At 37.4% G+C, this 27,544-nt stretch overlaps 1 protein-coding gene across 1 annotated transcript; it reads left to right on the top strand.

The window, feature by feature from the left end:
• Positions 1 to 306: 306 nt before the first annotated feature.
• Positions 307 to 19,489, top strand: LOC140160881 (uncharacterized). The gene is made up of 8 exons (XM_072184214.1): positions 307 to 531; positions 1,610 to 1,625; positions 9,259 to 9,302; positions 12,003 to 12,266; positions 12,889 to 12,961; positions 13,406 to 13,579; positions 14,496 to 14,540; positions 16,224 to 19,489. The coding sequence occupies exons 1-8, from the start codon at positions 442 to 444 to the stop codon at positions 16,418 to 16,420; spliced, it is 903 nt and encodes a 300-aa protein (XP_072040315.1). The 5' UTR covers positions 307 to 441; the 3' UTR covers positions 16,421 to 19,489.
• The last annotated feature ends 8,055 nt before the right edge of the window (positions 19,490 to 27,544 follow it).

Here is a 27,544-nt window from a genome sequence, read left to right on the forward strand (position 1 = left end):
GTGGTCCTAATAAATTAAGCCAAAGTGAGAATATTTGGACCAATGAAAATAATTGTTCTTTTGCATTTCAGTAAAAGATGACTCCATTATTGCATAGGGGATAAAAATTGTCTATGATTTATGATTCGCTTAAATACTCCTAGAACCACTCGTATAACACCAAGACCCTAATTTAATTCATATAAGTATTCTGTAAAAATATATTTTTGGGTATCAATAATTGCAAATAACGATTGATTACAAAGATTTATATATACAATAACCCCATTTATTCTTGAATCGATCATTCCAAGTCAGATGCACTTTGAACTCTGACCGCAAAACCACAAGAAGGTGCTTATTTTGATTGTACACGTTGACAGAAGAGGACGGTACAGAGGGGAAAATCCCGAAGTAAGACTGAAAATCCTCTTGAATACTTGTATAATTGAGCCAGGCACCATGTCAAAGGAATCACTCAAGGACAAACTAGAGGGTAATGAGCTCGACTTGAGCTTGAGCAACTTAACAAAAGTGCCTGTGAAGGAATTGGTAAGCTTATTATTAAAAAAATATCATTTCATGATTTAGCGATAAGGCCAATGGAACTCGATTATTAGTTTCCGATTGGTTCCATTAGCCTAAACAGTGATAAACATGATAAATTATGCGACGAAAAAAAGAAATTCTGCCTGTCACCTGTCCCTGTTCTACGGTAGGTATGTGAGCATTCCTTACCTGAGCATGCGCAATATTCAGCCTCTCTCAGCATAGGAAAATCGCGCACCCGGCGCCATTGGTATGGTATGGTATGGTATTTCGGAAATCCCGCCTATTTTCAGGCGCACCACTGAGTAAGCAGTGTACTTTTTTTTTTAACATCTATATCTAGATCACCATTTCACAACATTACATAAACACAACTAATCTACTACAATCACTGTATTCACAACTACTACTGCCCTGGGACCTAGGGAGGGTGCAGGTAACAAGCCCGGGGATGATCCCCCTACTCTTTTCGATAAGGCCTGCAACTTTTTACGTGCTCAGGTTTGACTCGTCTGACACACGGAACCGCCATTTTACGTGACCATTCAACCACGAGGCGCCGGGCACCCACCGTGTACACCTGCACATTCTACACGGTGGATGGGAACGAGGAGAAATATCACAATTATATTCTACTAGACTGAAAGAGCTTATGATTATGATATTTCCGACCTATTGGAACTATTTAGAGTGAGCAACAAGGATCGGGCAGGATGGGGTTTCGAACCACGGACCCCTTGCTCAACTCTCCCTAATGGTCCAGCGCCTTAGACCACTAGGCCACCTCGCCCTCCCATTTTGAAAATTCATTACCGGTAGTAAATTTTACGGCGATGTTTTTGAAAAAAAAAAAAAAATTTGGGGGAATTAGATCGAGTTAAAAGCAGTTCCAAAGCTTACAAGGTCAAGTCAAAAGGTTGAACTTGATCATAACCGGAAGAGGTCAGATGATTCGCATGCGTGGTCGCGCAAATTTTGGCGACTTTCTAGTGGGTTTGAAAGTGACGATTTCGATCTAATTTTTTCGGAAATTACTCTCCAAATATCTAAATAACGGAGTTGGGCGGTAAGATAAATGGAGCACGCGGTGAATAAAGGTAGTATTTTGTACATAAAAATGTTTGGTTTGATGAGATTGGATGGATGCCTTGCGCAAAAAAGTGAGTGAACTGGGGACTTTGTGTAGTACTGAATTCGCGACTTTTGCCAGTGAGTGAACATGTTTAACCCGGCATGGTTTGCGTATACGGTACTAATTGAATGGGCTCATGCTGTGGATGCTGGGATAGATTCTCATTCTGTGCCGACTTTGAGTCGGGGGAAGAAGCAAATTTGGACCTTTCCTATTCCTATCCCATCATGCATAGCGCTAGCAGATTTTTGCTATGATAGATGCATGAATGACTGTGGGCACATCGGGCATGATGGCCGGGGGGGGCGGACACATGCCGTTTTTTGGCCATTTTCCTATTTGATTTTCTAAATGTTCAAATTGATTGATGGGGGGCGTACTCCTATGACGCTTCGTCATGGGGGGTAACTTGAGCAGGAGTGACCCCATTCTGATGATCAAGTGAACTGGCCCTCGAGTTTCCGCAATGATCTTTGGAATAGGGAGCATGCGCCAGCCAGTGCTCCAAAGGGTGCCTGCTTAAAGACAAAACTTACGCTGGGGGAAAGGGCGGGGGGGGTTCATACTTGAGCAGGAGTGACCCCATTCTGATGATCAAGTGAACTGGCCCTCGAGTTTCCGCAATGATCTTCGGAATAGGGAGCATGCGCCAGCCAGTGCTCCAAAGGGTGCCTGCTCAAAGACAAAACTTAAGGTGGGGAAGGGGTGGGGGGGTTCATACTTGAGCAGGAGTAACCCCATTCTGATGATCAAGTGAACTGGCCCTCGAGTTTCCGCAATGATCTTCGGAATAGGGAGCATGCGCCAGCCAGTGCTCCAAAGGGTGCCTGCTCAAAAACATTTTCCTGGGGAGGGGGTGAATGCATCAGCTACTGCTTATAATAATTAAACATTTTAAAGGGTGCCCCTCAAACAAATTACCCCCCTTGTATCAGTGAAAGGTGTACTGGGTGGGTAGTATCAAAACCGTGAGTTTTTCAATGACAAAAAAAAAAAAAGACACTTCAACACAAATTTCATCTTTTTGAATAAGTTTTTCTTTATTTTTGCATAATTTGCTGTTGGCCCTCACTGTGGTTTCCCAGGGACTGCCTTTTGAGGAGAGCAAGAGCAATCACTCTCTACTGCTCTCCTTAAATCGGATATAGGAGAGTGATTTTTAGCTTTCCTTAGTTGACCATTCTCTCATTACATTTTATTGTAATTGTTCTAAACAGCTCTTGAAGGCTCTAGAAGAGCTATTTAATGCTCTCCTGCAAATTCCAAAAGACAGTCCCTGATTTCCATCCTCTGTCAAACCTGGAATCTGCATCAGAAAACAGAAATAAAACAAAATGTTACTCATACATGTTCATTTGTATATTAGGTGGCTATCATTTTCTGCGGGGCTCCCAAATTTACAAAAAGTCAGCATCAATAAAATTGCGACCCCCCTATTTTGGCAACAAAATTTTATGACCCCCTCCCCCACCACCCACTGATACACCTTACATGTACCCCCTGAAGAGGCTAACATTGTATTCAGTCTTTTTGAATAAGATAAACACACTATCTGTGTCATCTTGCAACTCCCTACATTTTGGTCATCAAAATTTATGACCCCCCCCCCTATTTTTCTTTCCAAAAACCCCCCTGTATATTTGGGAACCCCCTTCCAAAGAAAAAATGATAGGCCCTTATGTTCACATCAATACAAATTCAATCAATCTAGGATTACATTTACAGTTCAGTACCAGTAAATAGCAAGACAGTGCTTGTTTCTTAAAATTGTGTACAGGATGCACAGTATAGGCCTATAAGCATTTTAATATGTGCATGCACAAAAAGTTTGTACAGGAAATTGGCTGAAAAATTGAGACATTCAAATTAGCATATCTCCGCAACCACATGTCGTATGACATTCATTTATGCCTCATCAGTTTTCTTTCATTTAGCTCTGTAATATGAGATTACTTTGATGAGAATAAAAAAAAGTTCAATTTTTTTTGTATTATACCTATCTACGGCTACGCTATATCCTCATCCTGTCTGGACACATCACACTTCATATGTATTGTAGGTATGCTAGCTAGGACTAGGTGAATTCAAATTTGCCATCAAACTGCATCATTTTATATATCAAATTAAAGCCCTTGAGTAAACAAAGCTAAAACTGAAAACCCTTTTTTCATAGCACTTTCCGTAGCAAAGTTACATCTTGTCAAAGATTGACTTTCATCAAAAAGATTCAGCTAGCAAAATTCCCCAAAACAGCATTTCGGGGGTGTTTCTAGATCTAGTCTCATTTATGATAGCAGCTTTTTTAATGGAACTGCTATCAAAATCCTCTAAAATTCCATGTGCGATTGTCTTATCACCATAAAAATCATATATTTGGGTCAAGTGAAGTATAGAAAACATATTTAGGTTTCCTTCTTCGGCCAGTTGTTTTAAATTTCTATCTAAATTTGCATTGACATTTTCGGCGAATTTGGCTGACTAGCAAATGTGTTAACTAAGGTTTGCCTGGGATACCTACTTCATGTGTGATGTGTCCTGCTATTCGCCAAACTCCGATATGCAGTCGAAATACTTCAACTTCAAGGACGGCCCATCACTTTTAGCTTCCTGCTGAGAACACTTTTGTACATCTAAAAGTCTAACTTACGTCACGAAACCACAAACTCACTAACTTCAACTTGCACCAGACTGCCTTACTAGCCTGTATCACGTTTCAGTGAAAGAACGTCTGCAGTACATACCTGTTTTTAATGATGTTGCAACAATGTTTCTATTGTCAGCAATAACACCTTGCATTCATACTTATGAGTTTGTATGGAGCACGTTCGTACACATTATAAATAAGTGAAATCAGAATATCCTGAAAGGAATTTAGGTACGGTAACAAATTGAACGACAGGTGATGGTGATGTTTTCATGTAAATATGGCGTCATTAGACATTTTTAGCCTACGTTTAATTTCGTATCCTACTATCGGATTGTTGAAACAAGAAAATCTCATTCCCCGGCCTCATTCACGAATTCACTCACCTTCCTACATGTACACCACCAGTTGAAATAAAACTCAAAACATCCCTTGTTATTCCTCAAAACTACATGCACTTTCATTAATAAAAAATTGTCACGGTCTGTCTACATGACGAACATTCAAGGTCAGAGGACAGCGCAACCTGTCTGCTGCCATGCCGTAATATAGCGTGACGTGTGTGCACAACAACAGCCTAATATGGGCATAATGGCTCTGCCCAATGAACCATATACAGGGCTGTCAATCATCCTTATTCACAATGGCCTTTGTCGAACAGACTTTTACGCAGGTAAGAGCTCATGCTGTCCTCACTTTAGTGATTAGGATCGACGAGCGTCAGGCCGACACAATCTGGTTGTGTAGGAGACTATCATCGTGATGCCCACGTTGGAACCATTGGATTACGGAAGAAATATGTTTGTACCGGGCAAGTACCGGACATTTTTCAACACGGAGCTAGCGGAAATTACTACAAGGGTTGGGGATCGCATTTTTAACTTTGACTAAACTGTTTCGGAGTTAAGGCACGCTAAAAGTAGACCATTTCGGGGGCTATATTTGGTGTACATGTGACGTTTTGAACAGAGTAAAAAACGACCATTTATTCGCTATTGCTGATATATACTCGCCGAATCATGTACCAATACACAAGGTATTGGTACATGAGATCAGGTATAAACTTGCACTATTCATAATATAAAACATATTAATTATTACCGATCCTGCAGAATAACTGACATATATTGTCAATTTCATGGAATCCCGTTGCTGAGAATTACAAATTTCACAAGAGAACGTCAGATATGCTTCATAAATCACAGCTGTGACGCTGACTTTATACCACTCGCTCGTTTTTGCAGAAAAGCGAAGCAACATGGCACCGCAAAGTGCACAAGGATGTGCCAGCATGTGCAAAATTTCTGACGGGCGCCATAACCCGTTTTGTGATTGGTTCATTGGTTGTATTAACCATTTATCACGATCGTGAGGACAATCAATGAACGCGACGGCCTTCATGGGTAATGTAGATCCGACCACGAAAAGCAAAGTACGTCTAACCTGATTGGTTAAAAAAACCTACTTGGACCAGTCAGTGTGCTCAGTTCTTAACAACCACATGGAGGTGATTTCCTGCTGGTGTTTCAGCGATCGAGTATTTTTCAGCTTGCCAACTCATCTTGCAGGTGCAAGGACAATACACGGAGACAATCACTGACACTACAACAATGAATATAATGGCTTGTTTATTACATGCATCGGGTGGATTTTTTACGATTGAGGTAAGGTTTTCGGCCTGTCCCGGCGTGAATATTCTCATTTTTCTTCATCAAAGATGCTAGAGATGACCAGTTTTTTGCTGACACTTTGATAACAAGAAACTTTCATACGTCATAGGGTAGAAACGATAGCTGCACAATCGTCCAAAATATACATTTTGATATATAGGCTTAAAATTATGTGCACAAAATCTTTGGTCCATATGTTGCCATAGGCGTGGGATGAATATACATATAGTTCTACGCTACGGGCGGACTGACCTTTCAAGTAGGGTCGGTCGGCCCAATGACCCAAATGACCCAAAATGACCCAAAAAATTACCAAAATCTGTAAATAATTTGCAATCTGAGAAAATACAAAAAAAAAATTGTTCCTGAAATTTCCGAAATTTGGGTTGGCATTCATTTGTACAGGACAAACACATACACAGCACCTGTTGGAACTCCCGGACAGAGCCGGGAGTTTCAATTATAGGAACTAATAATGATTCAGATTATGCAATAAGGCAACGAAAACAGAAAACCCTATTCTACGGGCCCGACCGACCCAAATTTTTCATGTGTTTATGCATTCACATACACACTTAACCGTCGGTACGAAGAAATCGTTGCTCCAAAAATGTTTGCAAATTACACATTTGTAATCATTTTTCACCACAAAATATGATATGAAAACACAGGTGAGCAATGTATGAATATATGAAGAGGTCAAACAGGTTGTTAATTATTGTCAAATTTAATATTTTGTGACAATTAACACCGAAGACTAAAGAGTGAAGACACCCTGTGGAACCTGCTATATACAATCAAACTTGTTAATGGGGTACTAACTCTAAATTATGCAAATTTCTTAGCACTGCCCCATGCACTGACTGCATGACATCACATGCACAAAACTGACAAATCGTGTACGTAGGATCGGTGTAAAATTTGGTAAAAAACACCTCGTGCATATTGTTCGTCTCCGTTGAAAAACTGGATGCTCCGAAATAAAATTCGTCATGACCACTTGAAATAAGTCAGAAATAATATGCCATCCATGTCCAACAAAAAATTATAACCAAAATTACAGATAAATGAAATTTGAGTATCTTCAGTCATCGAAATTTGTGTGCGTTTGACGCCAGAAAAAGTCCATTTTCAAACGGCAATATTTTCCGAACGGAACCACAGATTTCCATTCTGTTTTCGCCAGGGCCAAGCAGCCGTCTTGAATGTCCCAAAACACATGAATCAATTGCAACCACTCCGACCGCCCGAATAAGACCATGTGTACATGTATGTGACGTGTTGGGTTCATGAATATTTAATGAGCAGCACGATGCTGCCACACATGGTTAAAAAAAGATAACGGGGATCACCAAAATTCCGATGCTATGCACTTTGCATGCTTAGTGATGCCTGGCGTGCTAACTGACGTACAGCGTGAATGCGGTAGTTCATTTGTGCTACAACTTGAGAACAAGTCCTCAAACGTTCAAATTTGTAGTTACTACAACTGGAATCATATCAGATTGATCAGACACAACAACATCACCATCCATTGTTTAATGGTTTGCAGATATCCTTTACAAATTAAGTGCTAACCACCCAGGGGGGTCTTCGAAAAAAATTATGGTGTTGTACATAATGCAAACTTTCAGTTGCTTGAGAAGTCTAGCCAAGATTTTGCTCACCAATAATAGGTATGAAAGGCAAACCTTAGTTAACACATTTGCTAGTCAGCCAAATTGGCCTAAACCGGGGCCCAAACACAATACATATTTACATGTACATTGAAATTTAAAAGAAAAGATTTGTCAAGGAAACCTACATAGCTGCACATTCACCCATAGTTTTGGATCAGCACCAGTCCTTGTCTGCACTTGCTTGAATGCACCACAACTGAATGTGTGAGTATACTCCAGCGGAGACTGTTTCTGCACAGTATTGGAAGATGATGATGAGTTGATGATGATGATGTTGTCTTTACTTCATTTGACCTAAATATATGATTTATTTTTGTGATGAGAGAATCGCATATGGAATTTTTGAGGGATTGTGATAGCAGTGCCACTTTAGGCGTGTTTCTATTGGGACCATTTACCGGTAAAAAGACGGTAAAGGGATTAATTCTGCTCAATAGAAACTGACCTTCCCCGCTATTTACCGGTAAACAGAGGCGAGTTTTTACGGTAACGCTTTCCTTCTTGAGGAAGGAAAATAGCGGGGGCGCTTACCGATAAACGTCAATAGAAACTCACTCCGTTCCGATTGAATGCGCATACAGGGAAGAAAACAGAAGTTGCGTCGCGAAATTGACCTCTACATCATCAATGAGCTAGCTTGTTTATGTATTATACCATGATTATACCATTCCGTTCGCCAAAATTCTTAGGCCTAATCACATACAAATATTTGACTCACTTGCTATAAATAAAGTAAATGGAAGAAATATTCATAATGCATTATCCTTGCATTATACATATCATGCTAAATATTTAACATGAGTTATGATTTATGACCCTAGTAAAACTTGAGCCATGAAATAAAACAACAACAACATCAGCGGATGAATCCAGCTGTGCATGCGAAATAAATAGAAATCAACTCGGATCCGCGGCGGTGTGTGCTTCAGAAAATTAGAAAGATTTCATGAATTTAATATTATGTTGTTGATGTTAAATTACTATTCGCTAAAAAGAATATTAACTGAAATTAAACTGTGAAAGATTAAATTCTAAGACCTATTTTTTTTTTGCGCAAACAATACTGAGTACTCACGTCGATATCACCGAGGGGGATTTCCCAATGGCATAATTTGATGTACGAGAACGAATGAAAACGCTAATAAAAAAACTTTATTCTTCAGTCTTCTTTTCTCGTGTTTGCTACCTCATTTTTAGCTAAACAATTAAAGAAAATACTACAATATTAAAATCCACAATACTTTGCGATTGACCAGGGGATTGACCCCAGTGCACGACCTTTCGCCGGCAAACTTTTAAGGTGTGTCAATTGACGCTGTTCATCGAGTGTTTACCGGTAAACAACGTGCAATGGAAACTGACCGTTATCCGCCTTTCGCCGCTATTTGACGGCGAACAGTTTTACCGGTAAAATGCAGGGGACTCAATAGAAACACGCTAATAGAAAAGCTGCACTATGCTGTTTTGTTTTTAAAATTGAATAGTATCTAGTGTATCAAATTTGTGAAGAAGTTTGAGTAGAAATAGTTTCAAACTAACCAATTTTCTTTTACAATCTTGAATCTTCTTTTTTCCTTCCTATCTACAGGCTGCTCTCATGCAAAGCTACCTCTCTGGATCTTTCATGTAACCAACTGACAACATTGCCAGTAAGTTATTTCATAGATATTCCTGCTAATCTAGTAGGGATCGGATGTTGGGGTTGCATAGGTGTTACAAGACTAATTAGGCCAAAAAAAATATGTTAAAGGAAATCTGTACCATAAACTAATCAATGGCTAATATAGTTATATACCCCTAAATTAAACATACCAGACGGTCTATATGAATTTTGGAATATTCCTAACAAAGAAAAAGCACTTTTAATCCTTCGTTTCTGCGATTCATGGAAGCCGCCATGATAGCTCCTTTCTGCCACAAGCGGTCAGTGTAACCTTTCACACAGACCCGCCGGCGGCGTAGGTTGCTATGGCATTCGCAACCCCACAGCGAATTTTGGTTTTTAGTGCTGTTTTTACTTTTCGTTCTCAAAAGACATTGTTGATCATAAATATTACTTAAAATACATTTTTTATGTTCTTCTGTAGTTTTATGGGTAAAAATTGTCGCGTTTTCTTTTGAACGAATGTTGAATCTGAACTTTGGTAGTATTTGCTTTGTGTCACCAAAGTTCACGAAGGACGAGGCTCGTGGCACGGATTTCGCTGGTTTCAAAATCGGCGTACCGTTACAGCGTAATAAAATTCATCGGGTATCAATATGGCCGCCACCATGGATTACAAAACGATCGCTGATTGTCGTGAAGGAATTAAGAATTTCTCCTTTAGTGGGACGTATATAAGCTTGGGACTTTTACTGTTTGTCGTTTTTATTATTACTGCAACTATATAGCCATTGATTAGTTTATGGTACAGATTTCCTTTAAAAAAAATTTTAAAAATAAAATAAAATTTACAGATTCTTCTTAATATAAATTATAGACTTTCATAGTGCATACAAGAATATATTACAAACACAAATTTACAAATTAAAAGAACCAACATGCTTAAGGGATCTGGAATGAGCGTTTTGAGCATTTCGACAGTATTTTTTGTGGGACATGAGAGCACATTAGACATGTCAAATTGCATTCTGAATACTGAAGAATGTCTTTCTGATATCAAATAATTTTCATTTTTGAAATTCACGATATAATACAAATTTTATGACAAATTATAAAAATTGATATTTTTCACATTTTTGATATATAACAGTCCTTTGTTTCCTTTGTTTGGCTGTTTCTCAAAATCAATATTTCCGAGTTCCGACTGATTTTGCTTGATCGCATCACATTTTACAAAGCATTCATCCAAAAGAAAGAAAGAAAGAAAATACATGTAATGAAGGAAAAAAGGTTGAAAAAGAATCAGGAAAGAAAACAATAAAAAAAAAAGGGGGGAATGAAAGAACCTAAATGAAACAAAAAACAATGTGCTGAGATGATATCTTACACTTCCCACAATGCATTTCTTCCATTTTCTGTATTGATTTGCTATCTAGTGCAGCATGGGTCGATAGTGACAAAATGTACCTAAATGAATATAGCACATCCAGATCTTGCAAAAGGTTTTTTTTTATTGACTATCAACCCATGTTTAGCCAGTCTATTTTCAACATGAAAACAAAGGGAACCTGTACAAAGTAATAGGAGTGTCATTTGATGTAATGATGTGATGCTTTATGTTGGTACAAAGGATTCTGGGAAGGTTAAGATATATAGGTGTGTCAGTCCAAAAGGGACACCCTTAATACAAAATGTGTGTATCAGTGTTTTAAGGGGGTACTACATCCCTGCCCAATTTTGTGCCTATTTTTGCATTTCTCTCAAAAATTATAGCGCATTTGTGACAAGTAAGATATGTATATTATAGGGGCAAGGACTACAACTACTGCACTGGAAATTTTATTTCAGCACAGACAACAGTTGTGGAGTTACAGTCAAAAATGAGGAAAACCAATATTTGATCAATAAATCAATACCTACTTGCCTTGAGTTGCTGAATTTTCAGTGCAGTAGTTGAAGTATTTGCCCCTATAATATACATATCTTACCTGTCACCAATGTGCTATAATTTTTGAGAAAAATGCAAAAATAGGCACAAAATTGGCCAGGGGTGTAGTACCCCCTTAAATTGGTAAATTACCAGTATTTTACATTGGTACATGTAATTACCTGGTAATTTATCAAATTTTATTTTACGTAATGAAAAATAGGTATAAATGTTTGTAGACTTAAATTCTCAATTTTTTTACAAAATTCAAACTTAATGTTCTAAATTTCATTTGTTACAATATCTTGTGTTCTGATTGATTGTTGACCAATTTAACAGCTACATGTACATTGTATGTAAATGTATAGGCCTACAGTAAAACAAACCTCCTTATTCTCAGTTAATAGTAGAGTGTTTATTGAATTTTATGTTGCAATTTTACATGTACATTGTACTGATAATTTTATTATTTACTAAATTCCACTTAGACCAGGTCTAACTTTAGATATGGACCTTAAAATTTGATGTAAAATGGACTTTGTTTTAAAAACTTGTTTGAGAACTATACATCAATCTTATCAAGTATAAATGTGTATTCCAAGTAAACAGAATTTTCTGAAGGAAACCTTTGGTGTCTTATTTTACCGAATTTGACAGTAAATTACTGCATTTTCCTGACAATTTTTTACTTATCGATTTAGAACACTGGTGTGTATGTAAATCAATTATATACTATTATTAGAGTGGTGAGGTTTGGTCCCGTTTGGATCACATAAAGTAGGCATTACCAAACACCTATTTGCCCTTTTGCATTTCCAGGATAGTTTTTCTTCGTTGACCCATCTAGTTAAGATAGATTTGAGCAAGAACAATCTGACCGAGCTGCCAAGCAACTTTGGAAGACTAGAAAGGTTGCAGCATCTGGATCTCCTTGGCAACCAGTTACAGACCGTACCAGTCAGCATTGCATGGCTCGACAATTTGAAATGGTTGGACCTCAAAGAAAATCCGTTGGAACCAGTATTGAAGAAGGTAGTGGGAGATTGTTTAGATGATAAACAATGCAAATTGTGTGCTATAAGGGTGAGTAGATTATATGGTACACATAGTCTAACCACCAGGTGGCTTTGCCGTGCACCTAAATGCTTTATTTTTCTATCCTATTTTTTCGTAATCCTTAAAATCCCTAGTACACAAATTTTGTTGTTCCCAAAACAAAATATTGTCCCATGGGTGGGGGAAAGGTCATTGAACTTTACATGGGGTCAAATTTCAAACTTTCAAATTTTGTCAAGAAATGGCTAATGTATTCCTCTGGTCATAAGGATTCAGAAAATGTATAGTTTTACCTATCTAGCATGTACCGTTCTTGAGTTATTATTTTTTAGAAAATTTTTGGGGTCAACAATTAACAACTTCCATTAGCAAAAAGTATTTCAGTCGGTACATTAACAAGTGTGTGCATCCCCCCTCCCCAGTTCCGAAAACCTGGCTATGCCACTGATCCTGTTAAAGGGTGAAAAACTTGTTGTGTTCCAGCAGAAACAATGTGACAGCCAACAGTTCTATCGTGTGTGGATATGGGGTGTGTTTGTGGTTAAAGGAACAAAGCTGGCACACTTTGGACAAAGTTGCAAACTTTCCCCTTTTATTTACCAAATGAAAGTATAACATTTCTTTATATTTTCATGTTATTTTCTATTAGGTCATCAACCACATGCGAGTTATACATGTAGAACAGCAGAGGTTGCAACAACAGAAACTGGAAGAAGAAAAATGTAAGAGTAATAAATAAACAAAACAAAAAAAAACACAATTTTTTTGCAGTGTGTATGTTATATATGGTATATGTTAATAGCACACACACATTTTCATGAGCCCCAAAATATCTGTATACTTGCCAACTGTCCCGTTTACTTGAGAGGGGGACTCTATTTCTTTTCTTTTTTTACATTTCTTTCAAAGTTTTTGGTTACTTTGGAGAACAACTGGACCTATTCTGAAGTGTTAATATCATTTACATTTAATTTGGAAAAAAAAGTTTGGAAAAAAATTACGAAAAAATAACAGTTTGTTATCCATTATGCAAACCAAATAACTAATGTTTACCGTTTCATCTATCACATATTATACATGCATTATAGAACATATACATATACATAAATCTCACAACAAGGCAGTCTTTGAATCTGAATTCTACATTGTGTGTTTGTGTTATTCAGTGCAAGAAGCTGCCAGACAAGAGGAGGAGGCCAAACAGAAGCAGCTGAGAAAACGACAGAAGCAGTTAGAGAAGGAGAAGCGTAGGAAAGAATACCAGGCGGCACAGGCTACCAAGAGGTTACAGCAACAAACAGAAGATGATAAAGAGGAAGAGGAGGAAGATGAGGAAACCGGTAAGGCATCATTTATCTTCCGTACCACAGCTCCCCATTTCACCCCTGGGTAGAGAGAGGCAAGTAATGTAAAGCGCCTTGCCCAAGAGCACAAAATGATGGCACCTTAGGGGCTCGAATTTGCAATCCACTGATTGAAAGGCAGAGTCCGTACCGCTATCCCACCGTGCTCCCGAATCAGTGGATTGCGAGTTCAAGCCCGGCAGTACCATCATTTTGTGCTCTTGGGCAAGGCACTTTACATTACTTGCCTCTCTCTGCCCAGGGGTGAAATGGGAAGCTATTATGAATCCCGGCCCCCCAACTCAATACAAAAGTTGACAACCATGAGAGTTACCAAATCTTCAAAAGACCCCTTTTGCAATGATTTTTCATCAAATTTACCCCCCTTTTTCATGCAAAATCGAGGACAAAATTTGGCCAAAAACAACCCCTTTTTTGTGGTTTGCAATGACTAGAATTTCAAACACCCCTTTTCAATGACTAGAATTTCAAACGCCCCTTTTCAATGACACTAAATGTTGACATAAAATTTCTGGATTTTCTCAAGTACCCCCTCATCCACATTTCGCGGACAGTGTAAATTAAATACCCTCTATTTTGCTCATTTCACTGTCAAATTTCGCTGACAGACCAAATTAAATACCCCCTATTTTGCCAATTTCGCGGTCCTTGCTACTGGTAAAAAAATTACCCCTTTTCCGCGCTATTTGGTAACTCATGGTTGCCAATTTCGAGTTGAGTTGGGGGGCCGGGTATGAATATTGTCCATTGAGCACCGCCTAAAGGTATGAGCATGCCTTGGGCATTGTATGACAGCTTTCATATTCTTACGACAGCAGAATAGATATCAAGTGCTTTGATGCATGTGAAAGGAGCTATATAAATATATATATTATTTGCTTGTTTATTACAGAAGTGAGACCAAATGGATTACAAACGCCAGTAAAATCATCTTCAGGTAAGTGTGTGCTAAACAGGTGGGTGGGGATGGGGATGTACTGTAAGACATGCGAGGGTCAGAGTATTAACTACAAATTGAGGTTTTAATTTAACATCATTTTAATGAAATTACCTGTTCTAATTTGACCTTTAAAACATTTACCAGACTTCTACAGCCCATACGATTCAAATGTTCAAATATGCGTTGCTATGGCCTTGTTTTGCAAATCTGGTCTACTAAAAAGGTGATAGCCTTTCTCAACACTTACAATTATAATATAGCATCTGTTAAAGGGATTAATTTTGCCGGTCCCAGAGCAAACTCCTGGTCGACAGGCAGACAGGTGGTTAGCTAAGACACTGGCAAGGGTGGGCATTTACTGGTAACAATGATTTGGACAGGCAAAGTAATGAGGTTGGACTTCAGTTTACAAATGAGCAAGTGATATGACTGATTGGAAAATGCTCAAAATGTGCCCATACATATTTATCCAGAAGTTGGTACTGTAAGGAAAGGAAGAAAGAAATAAAACGAAACTGTTATTTTCATGCAGGTGATATCACATAACTCACTACAGTTGTGCATGTACTGATTCTGCTGCTTACAGTGTTATAGTGGGCCCACAACTTACAAGTTCCCCCCTAAATACTTTTTAAAATATATCGAAACATATTTGACAAAATGCAAACATGTAAAAAGGTATGGTTAGACTTATCTTTTTTATACATATGGACCAAATATAGCATCACATGTCATTGCGCAAAGAGACTGTTTTAAACTGTGTTAATAAAAGTCCATAGGAGTCAGCCCAAGATCTTGTAATAATAATTGGCAGTTGTATCCAACAGTTATAACGGCTTTATTTTTACTAAATCATTCTTGCATTTAAGTGGCACAGTGTCAACAACCTGTAAACAAATATTATTCCCTGCAATGAATCACGTCTTAATACTCCGTTGGTGAGCCACGGGCAATTGGTATTTCACTGAACGCAAGAAAAGCAGTCCTATCTGATTGGCTAGATTGCTCAGTGATGAAGTACAAACTCAGATGTAGAGATGTATTCAATTCCATTTAAATCAATATTCTATTATTGACGCAGATAAAGAAAGTTGTATAGTGTTGTGCATTGTATTATAGACTTGTAATTTAATATTCTATAGCCAGTGCTTGGGCACGTGGATCGGAGTTGAATGGGCTAAGCTTGTTCTTTTCATATGATTATAATTCTCAAACAGTTGAATATATCACATTATTATTGTACAATATAAAAACATTTTGGTGAAAATGCAGTAAAATATGTGTGTTGTAAGAAAACGATAATCGTATCTTAGTTAAATGAAATTCCAGTGAGTTAATTGAAAACAAAACCTGGGTTTTACCTGACAATAAATCAAATTTTCTTGTAATGGCAACATCATATGGGGTACTAAGCATGCACAGATCGTAAAAACATGTATGAATAGATATGCTGCGGTATCTCATATCGTATAAGTGATATGCTTAGCCTGAGTCGCTCGGCCTATCTCGAACAAAATCGTCATGCGTAGCTGTTGAATAACAAGTGGATTCGCCGTACTATCACAGCAATTTTGACATGAAGATATAGGGATGATGACGCAGTGAGTTGGCTTCTCAGATGTAAAATAAAGGATACATGTATATCTCACATCTAAATGCTTTATATCTTTTTTTTTTCAGGCTTTTCTTGCATGTCCATCTTGCTGATGTTCACCGTGGTGCTGGTTGCGGTCTGCGTAGGAGTCTACTTCTTCTGTGAGAGTGATAAAACCAATGCTCTTTGTTTAGATATTCACTGGGGCTTGAATCAAGCCCAGCAACATATCAACAAATGGATGGGTCAAGCCCAACGACAACTAAATAAATGGATGAAATAATGAGACATTCAAATTTATTAACATACATTAAGTATCTTCTCCTTTTTTTTGAAGGTCACATTCCAGTTGACATTCATACATACCCTGTGGAAGACACAACCTTAATCTCCCACACAGGTAGTGTGAATTTTAAATTGGATTGCCAAAATGGGTGAATCCATTTGAAATCTACACCCCTGTGTGGGAGATTAAGGTCATGTCCTTTATGCGAGGTGTATGGATTTCAACTGGAATAGCGCAATTTATATCTAATCTTTTTTTCGCATCGTCGTTGGGCAGGAAAACCTCCTATGTGATTGTGGCCCTGAACATGTTTAAAACAAAACGGACCAAAGGTTACAAAGGAGGTTTTGCTTTAAACATGTTCAGGGGTCACTGACACACAGGAGGTTTTTCCTGCCCAGCGACGACATGAAATAGTATAATGAGTTACATATTCTGATGCAATTTGTTTCAATGGTCCCAGTATTGTTGCCATGGTAACCATTTGATTGAGAGAAAAAGATAAATATTTTAAAGTTGTACTCAACAACATGTCATCATTTGTATGAATGATTATATGGATCTGGATGCTTAAACTCCGATTAAGCAGGTTACTGCATCACATTAGAGGTTGACCTATTTGACCTTTGACTTCTGGATCTGGCTATTGATGCTTCACTCGGATTAAGCAGGTTACTGCATCACATTTGAGGTTGACCTATTTGACCTTTGACTTCTGGATCTGGCTATTGATGCTTTACTCGGATTAAGCAGGTTACTGCATCACATTTGAGGTTGATCTTTATGTTATGGATGAAAGGACATTGAAATTTCTTAAGCAGAATTGCAATGGCTTGAATTGCAACTTTGGGAGCCATATTCCCCCATTCAAATGGTCACCACAACAGCATTAATCATGTACGTATAGAACAAAATTGGATTTATTTTGATATGATTTGAGATGAGGTGCTTTTCAAAGAGATTATACACGAATCCGACTTGACACATTCCTACACCTCACTGGTGGCCATAGCTGAGGGCCTTCCATCCATTTTACGTGACGGCAGTATCACAGGCGTGCAGCGTTTACCACTCCTGTGACACGACGCAAGTGCTACGCGCTCCGATGCGCTCGCAATAGTGGGTATCTTGGATCGCAATCCAAACGACCTAAGCTAGTTTGGCGCAGATGGTCCCCAGCTATGGCCGACTTAATCCTGACCATCACTTGGCTTGTCGGATTCGTCTATAAAGTTCATATACCTTCCTCGAGTCAGTAAAGTAAAATCTAATTTTGAGATCTTCTCAAAACTATTAATTTTTGCAGGAATCTGTTTTGATAGTTGGATTTGTTGCTTCATTTCCTTTCTGAAAATGTTTACTTTTATATACTTCTCATCATTACATTTAGAGATAAGATAAAAAAACAATATCGAAATTACTGACTCGATCGAGGAAGGTTTACAGACTATATATAGTTTTCGGCAAGGTTCTTCAGTGATCTACCGATTTGGCACTGTTTATAGCGTAAACACGGAAGTGATGCACATCATCATCACTTCGGCACCTCATTCGCCGATCAAGCCACATAATATAGCTATGGGTGACCTAGTTATTTTTATGCAATAATCAGGAAGAACAGTCGGACGCCGCTGATTGAATATGCTGAATACTATAGAGAAGTGACTCCACCATGTTTATATGTCCCTCATGGACGGCAAATAGTGTACCTGTGGATTATTTTACCAGGCATATGCCCAGTAAACTTTGATTTCTGTGAGTATTGCATTGTGCCATGGTAAGTGCACTGCATGCAAACCTTTGTATCTTTGCTGTTTGATTTCAGGCTTTTGCTGGCAAAGGCCGGAAGTACACTGTGTGTCAAACCAAAATGGCAGATTTACCATAGCATTATGTACAGAGCAATTCTAAGTCAGGACTTTGGGTCAAATCTCTTTATGTCTCTTGAAAAGGGAGAGTTAGTTTTTTATCTATATGGTACACATGGGCCTGGATTCCACGGGCAGCTGGGCACTTTACCATTTTCCATCTTTGCATTTGAACAAAAATCTATCTGGTGCAATTCTGTGTGTTGATGGCATATCACATTGGTACAGATTACAGAAGGGTTGCAGTGTGATGTAGATATCTGATTTGTATGTAAATTGGATCTGGATTTGGTGTTACAGATTGATCTGGATCCCATTGTTATGTGGACACTGGACAGCCCATGTAATGTAGCACATAATCAACTGCTCAGTGCCAGAAGTGGGTAAGTGCAATAGCTGCCAAGTGTAGATGAGTAAAAGATTCTGTGTGTAAATTGCCAAATGTTCACAGGGCAGCTATTGCATTTACCCACTTTTGACACTGAGCAGTTTATATGTTCAGAGCTATGATGTGTATGGGAATTGATTTCCTAAATGTCATGCAAGGATCTCAAGTGGAATCATGTCAACTTTTTGGAAAGAAAGATGAAATTGTTAGTTACATCACATACATGTATTTTGGCATTCTGTTGGATTCAAACTGCTATTTTTATTTATTTCAAGGGTAATCAAGGCTAATATTAACAGCAGTTATCTATTTGGTTAACACTGACGGGTTGGTGCTAAGATAGCTAGTGCTTGAAATGATGCCTAAAACTATTGTTTGATAGATGTATTTTGAGGCGTACAAATTACCTGTTGTAGTCAGTCTGATGGAGTATGCTAGCATGGCATGGCATGGAGCAACTCCTACATTACTACTGTCAAAGCTAGATGCAGTCCAGAGGCGTGTCATCCCCATTATAGATCTCCCAGCTGGGGAAGAACCTTCCTCTCTTCAAATTCAGCATTTGGCCCACCGTAGAGCAGTTGGTGCCGCTACTATGTTCCATCGGATGTTCTATGGGAATGCTCCCAAGTTACTATGCCAACTATTTCCTGACCAGCTCCAGACTGGCCCTCGTCTTTGCCGCTCAGTTAGATCTCACGACATTGCAATTCAAATTTCAAGATCTAACCTTGTTAGTCATGAGCAGTCCTTCATTCCATCTGCAGCCAGTACATGGAATGCACTCCTGCCTCACATTCCTGGAATTGTGAAACCATGGAGGTATATAAATAAATGGATAATGATCTAGCCAAGCATCTTTTGTACTACGTTGGTTATGACCAATTATTGTTGAATAGGCAATTTCAGGGGATATTGATTATGCTAAGCTGATTACATTGTTAAGTCTGTTTCACTGGTCATTTATTTCAATGGGGTGCTAAATGCAGTTACTTATAATGTTTATTGGAAAGTGCTCATGTTTCAGAAAATTTAATATCAAAATGTCATTTTCGCCAAAAAATTGCATTGAAATCAGTCTTTTTGAATAAAATAAATACCCTATATGTAGGCCTATATCTGTGGTCATATTGTGACCCCCTACATTTTGGTCATGATTCTTGAAAAATTAAATTAGGCTATGACCCCCTTTTTTTCTTCCCAAAAAGTTAGGCCCCCCGGTATAGGCCTATTTGGAACCCCCCCTCCAGAGAAAATGATGGCCCCTAATAATATTAATAATCATTTAGGCCTAAATACTGATAATTATTTATTATAAAATGAGAAGTTTAATGATGATGAAAAGATTTTAGCTGAATTCGAGTACTTCCGGTAAATTTTACTCGCTCTTAACTCAATTGGCCCAAATTGGCCCAACATAATTTTTTTCACAATCGGAAGGTAAAAAACGTTTTGCTTTCATTTGCACTATATTTGAACTCCCTCAGACCCCTTAAAAGCTTAATATATGAACATGAAAACTAAGTATATTTGTCAAGTTACGGCACAACTAGTGTTGAAAACAGTTTCATAACTTGAGAACAGAACATCCAAATTTCATCGGGTTTCGCACAATCATACATTGAAACTATAAGCTATCAAAACTGGCGACTTTGAACAGCTAATTGACTAGCTGACGTCATTATACAGTCTCTTTTACAAGCCTTCCGGTGCGGGTCAATGTAGGGTCAATTCCTATGAGGAAATTTTGGGAGTAACGATCAATGAACCATGGTAGAGTCTCATAACCATCGTGGAGATCAATAGCTTGGCTGAAGTGGCTAGTCATTCAAGTTTGGTGACTCATTGAATAGAGGTAATCGGATAATCTCCACTTAAGAGATTAGAATTCTGGCGATCATTCTCCATTTATTTATATACCTCCATGGTGAAACAGACCAGCTTCAAAAAGGAGGTTAATAGCTATCTAGGCGCCAACTCGTCAGCTTTATCGTAATGATAACAGCTGTTAATGCCTTGATATGTCTTGACATAAAAAAAAGGAAGAGCCTTTACAGTTGTCAAGGCAATCAAAGAAAGTACAACATGTTTTAACCAAAGTGTATCTATTGATACAATCCATTGAATAATGAAATACTTATACGAGTGGATATTCATACGTACGTGGTGGTAGATAAAATAAATTAAAGTGTTAACTTCAACACTACACTATTTTTCGTGAAAACGTTCCAGGTGAGCGAAAAATAGTGTAGTGTTGAAGTTCAAACTAATTCATAATGAAATACTTGCCTCATGAATTTCCCTCAAAAAAATTGCAAACCGAACAAAAAGAAGGTTATTTAATGTAAATTATATTTTATTCCTTTTTGCTAAAATCATGTAAAATCAGCAATTTTGGGGCCAAAATTTATTGATAAAATGTTTGAAAAAATTCTAAACATTTTCAAAATATGTTTGCAAAAAATTATCAAATTTTTGCCTAAATTTTCAAGCTAAATTTTCAACCCTACTTCAAAAGTGTAAAACATGGTGTTTTTTTCGTCTCCTAAAGGGAAGGTTTATAGTGTGGTGTATGGGGGGAGTGTTTTGGTTTTGATTTCAGGTAACATTTTCTAGATTCAACTACAACAAGAAATCCATTTCTGCTTTGGTTGAAATTATGTTTTCTTTTCTTTCTTTTTTTGGTCAATAAGAATTAATTTGATAGTTCTCTGTTAATAGTCATTAGTCAATTAAAAAGTGATATAACTTTGAATTATGACTTGCCAATGTACATTACCAATTAAGTGTACACCATGCAATTTCAATTCAGGCACATGGCTTGCTTGGTTTATGGGCTGTTCCATTTGAAATCCACAATCCCCCGTGGAAAGGTTGGTTAAGACTTCCACAGAGGGAGTATGGGTTTCAAATAGGATAGACAATTGGGTAACTTACATTTGAGATACTCTCTCCAGTTGTGGAAGATACAGGTAAAGGCATATACATGGGGAGTATGGGTTTCAATATAATCAACCCTACAGAGGTATGGCCGATTTCATGTGGAATAGCACAATATAACAACTGCTCAGTGGGTAAGTGCAATAGCTGCCATGTGTAGCTGCCATGCGTAGATGAGTACTATATACTTTTGTGTAAATTGTAAAATGCTCACAGGGCAGCTATTGCACTTATACACTTCTGGCACTGTGTAGTCGATATCAGGTTAGAAGATTAAAAGGATTTAAGACATTCTGTGAAACAGATGTTTGAATAACAATGTCAAAATGTTTAATATTTTTGGCAAACCTTTTGAAAAAAATCTTCTTTAAGGCCAAAAAAAAGGTTTGTCTCAAAGCTCACGAGTGGTTTGAAAACAAATGCCCTGACTTTGTATTTTTATGGTATTTTGAGAAAAAATGTCTTGATTTTCACAGAATTCTTCGAAAAAAACTATAAAAAAACGTTTTGAAATGAAAAAAATGTCTGCATTTCTTTTTTTTCAAATCACGCGATTTTACAAATGCGTGCGCAAGCTTTGAGACAAACCTTTTTTTTGGCCTAACACTTTAATTAATAACATTATCGCAACATTTTCACTTAATTTAAACTCTTTATTAAAGATGCTTTGTGTTTGCTTGGATGGTGTAGTAATTGATATTGGACTACAGAATAATATATTTTTTGCCTTTGTGATCGTTTGTATCTTTCTGTATTTTGTGAGTTTTGTCAAATGTGATGCGATCAAGCAAAACCAGTCGGAACTCGGAAATATTAAATTTTCAGTTTCTTATAGGACAGTGAAAAGCATGTATAAAGCTACATTTTGCAGAAAACCCCATTGAAATTGAACAACTAGTTACGAAGATATGAGCAATTAGAGTTTCCAAAACAGCAGGAAACAAAAGAAAATATAGCCTTTGTTTGGCTATATCTCACAATCAATATTTCCGAGTTCCGACTGATTTTGCTTGATCGCATCACAAATTGTTCTTGTTTTCGGATATGTATTTATCATACAATGTACATATTTTGATGTCTGATAATTAAATTACTGCCAAAAAGTGGAAATGCTCATGCTATTACCGTATTAACTCAAGCTTAGTCCCACCCAGCCCTCGAATTAACCCACGGCACCCATGGCATTTTGCCGTGGGTGCCCATCCCCACTGCCGTAATGCCCTCAAAATATGTCCTTTACCCAAGGCAGTCCCTTGCTGTGCCCTCTAATGAAGTTGCCGTCGGTGTCCCAGCCCTGCACCTTCATTATAAAATCATCTATCTATGTTTGTGTGTGTTTTCTTCACTTTTGAGAAATTGCCTTGGTGCCCTTCTCAAATTTTCAACAGTTGCCATGATGTCCTCTTGAAATATTACAAACTGCCATGCTGCCTTGCCTTTTCAGTGAAAATCCAAGGCAATTTTCAACTTGCCCTAAAAAAGTTGCTGTGCCCCTTCAGATCATTAATTCGAGGGCTGGTCCCACCTGCAGTACATGCTAAGAGAGCAATGCCAGCTCGTGCTGTGTGTGTACTGTAGGTGGGGCTATACTCAGGTCAGTACAGTATTTTCTTTTTCACATTGGCAATTTTGACCTGCTTCAGGTTTTTGTTTTAATCCATAAATAGTTTCCTTTTAACTACTAGTATATGGGCCAGCATACATTCTATAGACGAATCTCACGAGCCAAGTCATGGTCAGGATTTGGTCGGCCATGACTGGGTCTCTGCTGCACCAAACAGGTGTTGTGACTGCCCAATTGGGTGAATTAAAGCCGCTTAAAATCGATGTTATATTGTATTGCGTTGTAAACTTTCATCATTCTTTTGTCTCACGTGTAGCACGGGTGATGGAATGCAGTTTAGAATTCCTGCCAAGGCTGAGGTGTAGGAATGCGTGAAATGAGATTCGTCTATAGGCATAGCTATAGTTTGATCAGCTCGTAATTGGCGGGAATTGTTAGGCTCAAGTTGTAAACCACAATGTTCATTGGAATTGTGCTATGCGCAGTTGTTTTTACGTTATAACGGTTATTAACTTTTCAGAACTGCTTGGCTTAATACTAATGGGGATGTTCCAAAATGGTCTCATGCTCAGTGAGTCAGTTGACAGCCCTGCATTAAGCAGTATGCAGACTTTTTATTCGACGTAAAATATTTGATGTAACATATCTGATGTAACATATCTACGTTATTTAGTCTATTGCCATTCTATTTCCAGTAATGTTTAAGTTCTAACGAATGTTTGATGATGTAAAATCGATAATATATTTCTACCAGATATTATATGTAACATATTATTGATTTTACGTCATCAACAGGGGCGTAGCCAGCTTTCTTGGTCAGGGGGGGCAAAATAAAATTTTTGGGGCACAGACGAAAAAAATTGCAGTTGCATCATACAATACATATAGACTGTATGTCTTCGAGCTTCCCGAAAAGGGCCTTATTGGGATGATAGGGGCGCGTAGAGCGAAAAAAATGGTATTTTACACTATTTTCGCCCATTATCCGCTAAAAAGGGCTTTATTATTTACAATTTGTAGCGTAGCGCTGAAAAATTTTGTATTTTACACTATTTTGGCCCTGAATTTTGCTAGAAAAGGGCTCCTTGCCCTTTTCTTTTCCTTTGCCCTCCTGATTTTCTCTCTCATTTTTTGTCAGAGGGCACTTTTTCTTTCATTTTTTTGTCAGGGGGCACTCTGCCCCACCTGCCCCCGCTGCTACGCTACTGGTCATCAAATATTCGTTAGAACTTAAACATTACTGGAAATAGATTAGGACTATAGATTAAATAACATAGATATGTTACATCAAATATTATACGTCTAGTACTTGGAGTATACACAAAAGGAAAATATGTTATGTGATGTTATTTTTATGGGACCTGTAATCACCTGTTTGTAGCGCAAGTATTTCCACTTTTACACCGTATATGAATCTGTTCATTTGTATGTCGATACAGAGTAAATGGGTACAAAATAATATGAAAACAAGTTTAACAATCAAAGTGATGTATTCTCAATGTGTCACATAACAGTTAGCAAGATGGTTTTGATAAAATTTGAGATCAATCCCACTCTTGTGATGGAAATATCCTACTTGCATTTCTTTTCCTCAGGCATGAGAATACATTTCAATAAAAAAAAAAACAGAAACATTGGGCAACAAAATAATTTAGGAATTCTGTTTTAAAACAGGAAAATTCTTGTCTATTTCCTTAATCATTGGTGCTACGATATTATCCTTCACCGCATTTTTTTTTTAAATCAAGGGCCCTGTTTTTGATTTGTGGAAAGTATCATGACAAGTGAACCACTAATTTATACATTCCGTAATCAAGAAGTAAAAAATCTCATAATTTCCCATTCTTGATGAATTTGCTATACTTCCAGGAGTTACATTACATATTTTTTGTAATGCACCTCAAAATTTGTTACAATTATGTGTAATAGGCATTAGAATAACAATAAAATGATACAAATAATGAGAAATGTGTAATCTGTTGTTTTTATTGCCGTCATCTGTGTGTTTGTGAATACCCCTCTTGAGATATATTCTGTTCAGCAAGTCATTGAAATAAATGCCCAGATATAACAGAGGTGTTGGTAAATGTCCTGAAAATTGGAACTGGCCCATGGCCGAGTACTTGTCACTTGGGAGCTTCTCTGGGCTAAGGGGTATCATCCTCCCCTTCCTAATTTTTTTTTTTTTTTGGGTGGGGCTTTTTTTTCATTGATTTATTAATGACGAAATATCATCATCCAATTCTGGAAATGGATTTTTTTTATATGGGCCAATTTCCGAAATTATGGAATAGTTGCTATTTGGAATAGTATGCTATTTGTGTCGCCATGCGTCACAAACTAATACGGCAGATTTACCATAGTATTACACACTGGGCTATTGGGGTTGTCACATTACTACATCCGCTTCAAAAAGCAAAACGAGACAAGACACCGCTATTCGCTTTCATCAATACATTTGATATTTATATTAAGGCATGTATCACATAGTACAGGCAGCATTGATTATTGAGTAACATGATATGCTTTCGTGTGTACATTAATTTGGCTGGCCATGAGGTAACAGTAATGACTCATTGGATGAATGCAAGACGTACACTGATAACAAATAAAGCACTAGATTTTAGTTGGAAGTTAACCCTATGAGAACTACCTGCCGATTGGCCAAAAAGAAGTTTTCATTATCAATTGTACCAATCAGCAACATTGTTAGAATAATTTCACCACACAAAAAATTGGGGTGAATTATTTGCAAAGTTCCCATTCTGATTGGTGATTACAATGAAGATATCATGTAATTGACCAATCAGAGGCAATGTTAGATCGGCAGGTAGTGCTCGGGGGTAATTTTGTTTCAGTTGTTTTGAGGGTATTGTCTAAACATTGTGCTTTGGAACTGAGGAATATCACCTGGGACACAGCCTCAAGCGATATTCCAAGGTCTAAAGCACTATGTTTAAATATTTCACAATACCCGAAAATAACTGATGCAAAGTCATTAACCTCATTCATAACTGTCACTTTTTACTTTTTAATTCAATTTTCGTCACATTTTCTTCTTTTAAATTTGAAAACAGAACACAATTTTTAACTGTATCTTTCTTTTTCCCTGTAAAAAAATCTAAATGCCAATTAAGGAAATACTACTAGCGACCAATCACACTAGCACACAATCATGCGATGTCCAAATAAGGCGACCAACGTCCGTGTAAATTGTTCAAATGCATAACATGTCATGCGCCGCCATCATTGTAAAGCATACTTTTAGCTATGTCACAAGACACGGTAATTAAACTTTTTCAATACCCTGCATTTAAAAGTTTTTATCTGTGATTGGATTAAACACATCAGCGTATATTCAAGAGAATGAACATATTTTAATTATGAAGTTTTGTACTCCATTGTTATTTCTCTGAAAGTTCTTACAATTCAATATGAAAATTATTCTTCCAAGTGAAAACTTTCATAGGAAAGCTCTTGGAAAGCCCTATTAAAATAGCTTTTGGATTCCTGAATTTAGATACTGGGTAAAAATGACCCATCTGAAATGAGAGTTCAGGGAAATGAATGTTTGAAATAAATCATTTGCTCCAGTTACTTTTGTTTGATTTAAAATTACATTAAGGAATTCAAGAATATTTTCAGACATGTTGGCTTTTGTACAGTACAATCATCATTTACAAGCATGTTTCATTGACCTGTGCAGCCCTGCTTTGGAAGTTAAAACTGCACAAAATGATCTGCCCCTTGTTTTTCAATAGCATGCTTTTACCTAAACCTTAACAGCAAGTAATAGATTTATTCATTCACCAGGCCTGGAAAATGTGTTTATTTCCTACATTAAAAGTAGTTTTGTCTGCATTTCAAATTTACAATGATAAATGAAAGGATTATGATATGTCGCTTGGGCAAAAAATTGAGAAGGCATTGGGAGAGTGACTGCCTTATAAATACCAACAATCTTGCATTCATGTGGAAATAATAGAAGTTTCAAAAGGTGGGAGAAATAGGTGGGATAAGTAAAGAAGAGAATTCAATTGATAAGATTAAACTGATCATGAAAATGGGGATTAGCAAAGAGCAAAACCATTCTGGCAAACTAATTATATCTTAATTACATAAATTACATATACACAAAATAGATATAAATCTGGAGAATATCAACAGTCTTTGAAACTAAACAAACAAATGCTTCAAAAGCATGCACTTAATAAATACAAATAAACACATTTAGACTTTTAAATAACCTACAAAAGCTAGCTGATAATAGGTGTTTTTAATAAGCAGAAAAATAAATTTTGAAGTAACTTTAGTATATATTGTCCCTTCACTGTATTGAAAAGCTAGAATAATACATTTTT

This window comes from Amphiura filiformis, chromosome 9 (genome assembly GCF_039555335.1).
Source record: "Amphiura filiformis chromosome 9, Afil_fr2py, whole genome shotgun sequence".
In the NCBI taxonomy this organism is placed as follows: Eukaryota; Metazoa; Echinodermata; class Ophiuroidea; order Amphilepidida; family Amphiuridae; genus Amphiura; species Amphiura filiformis.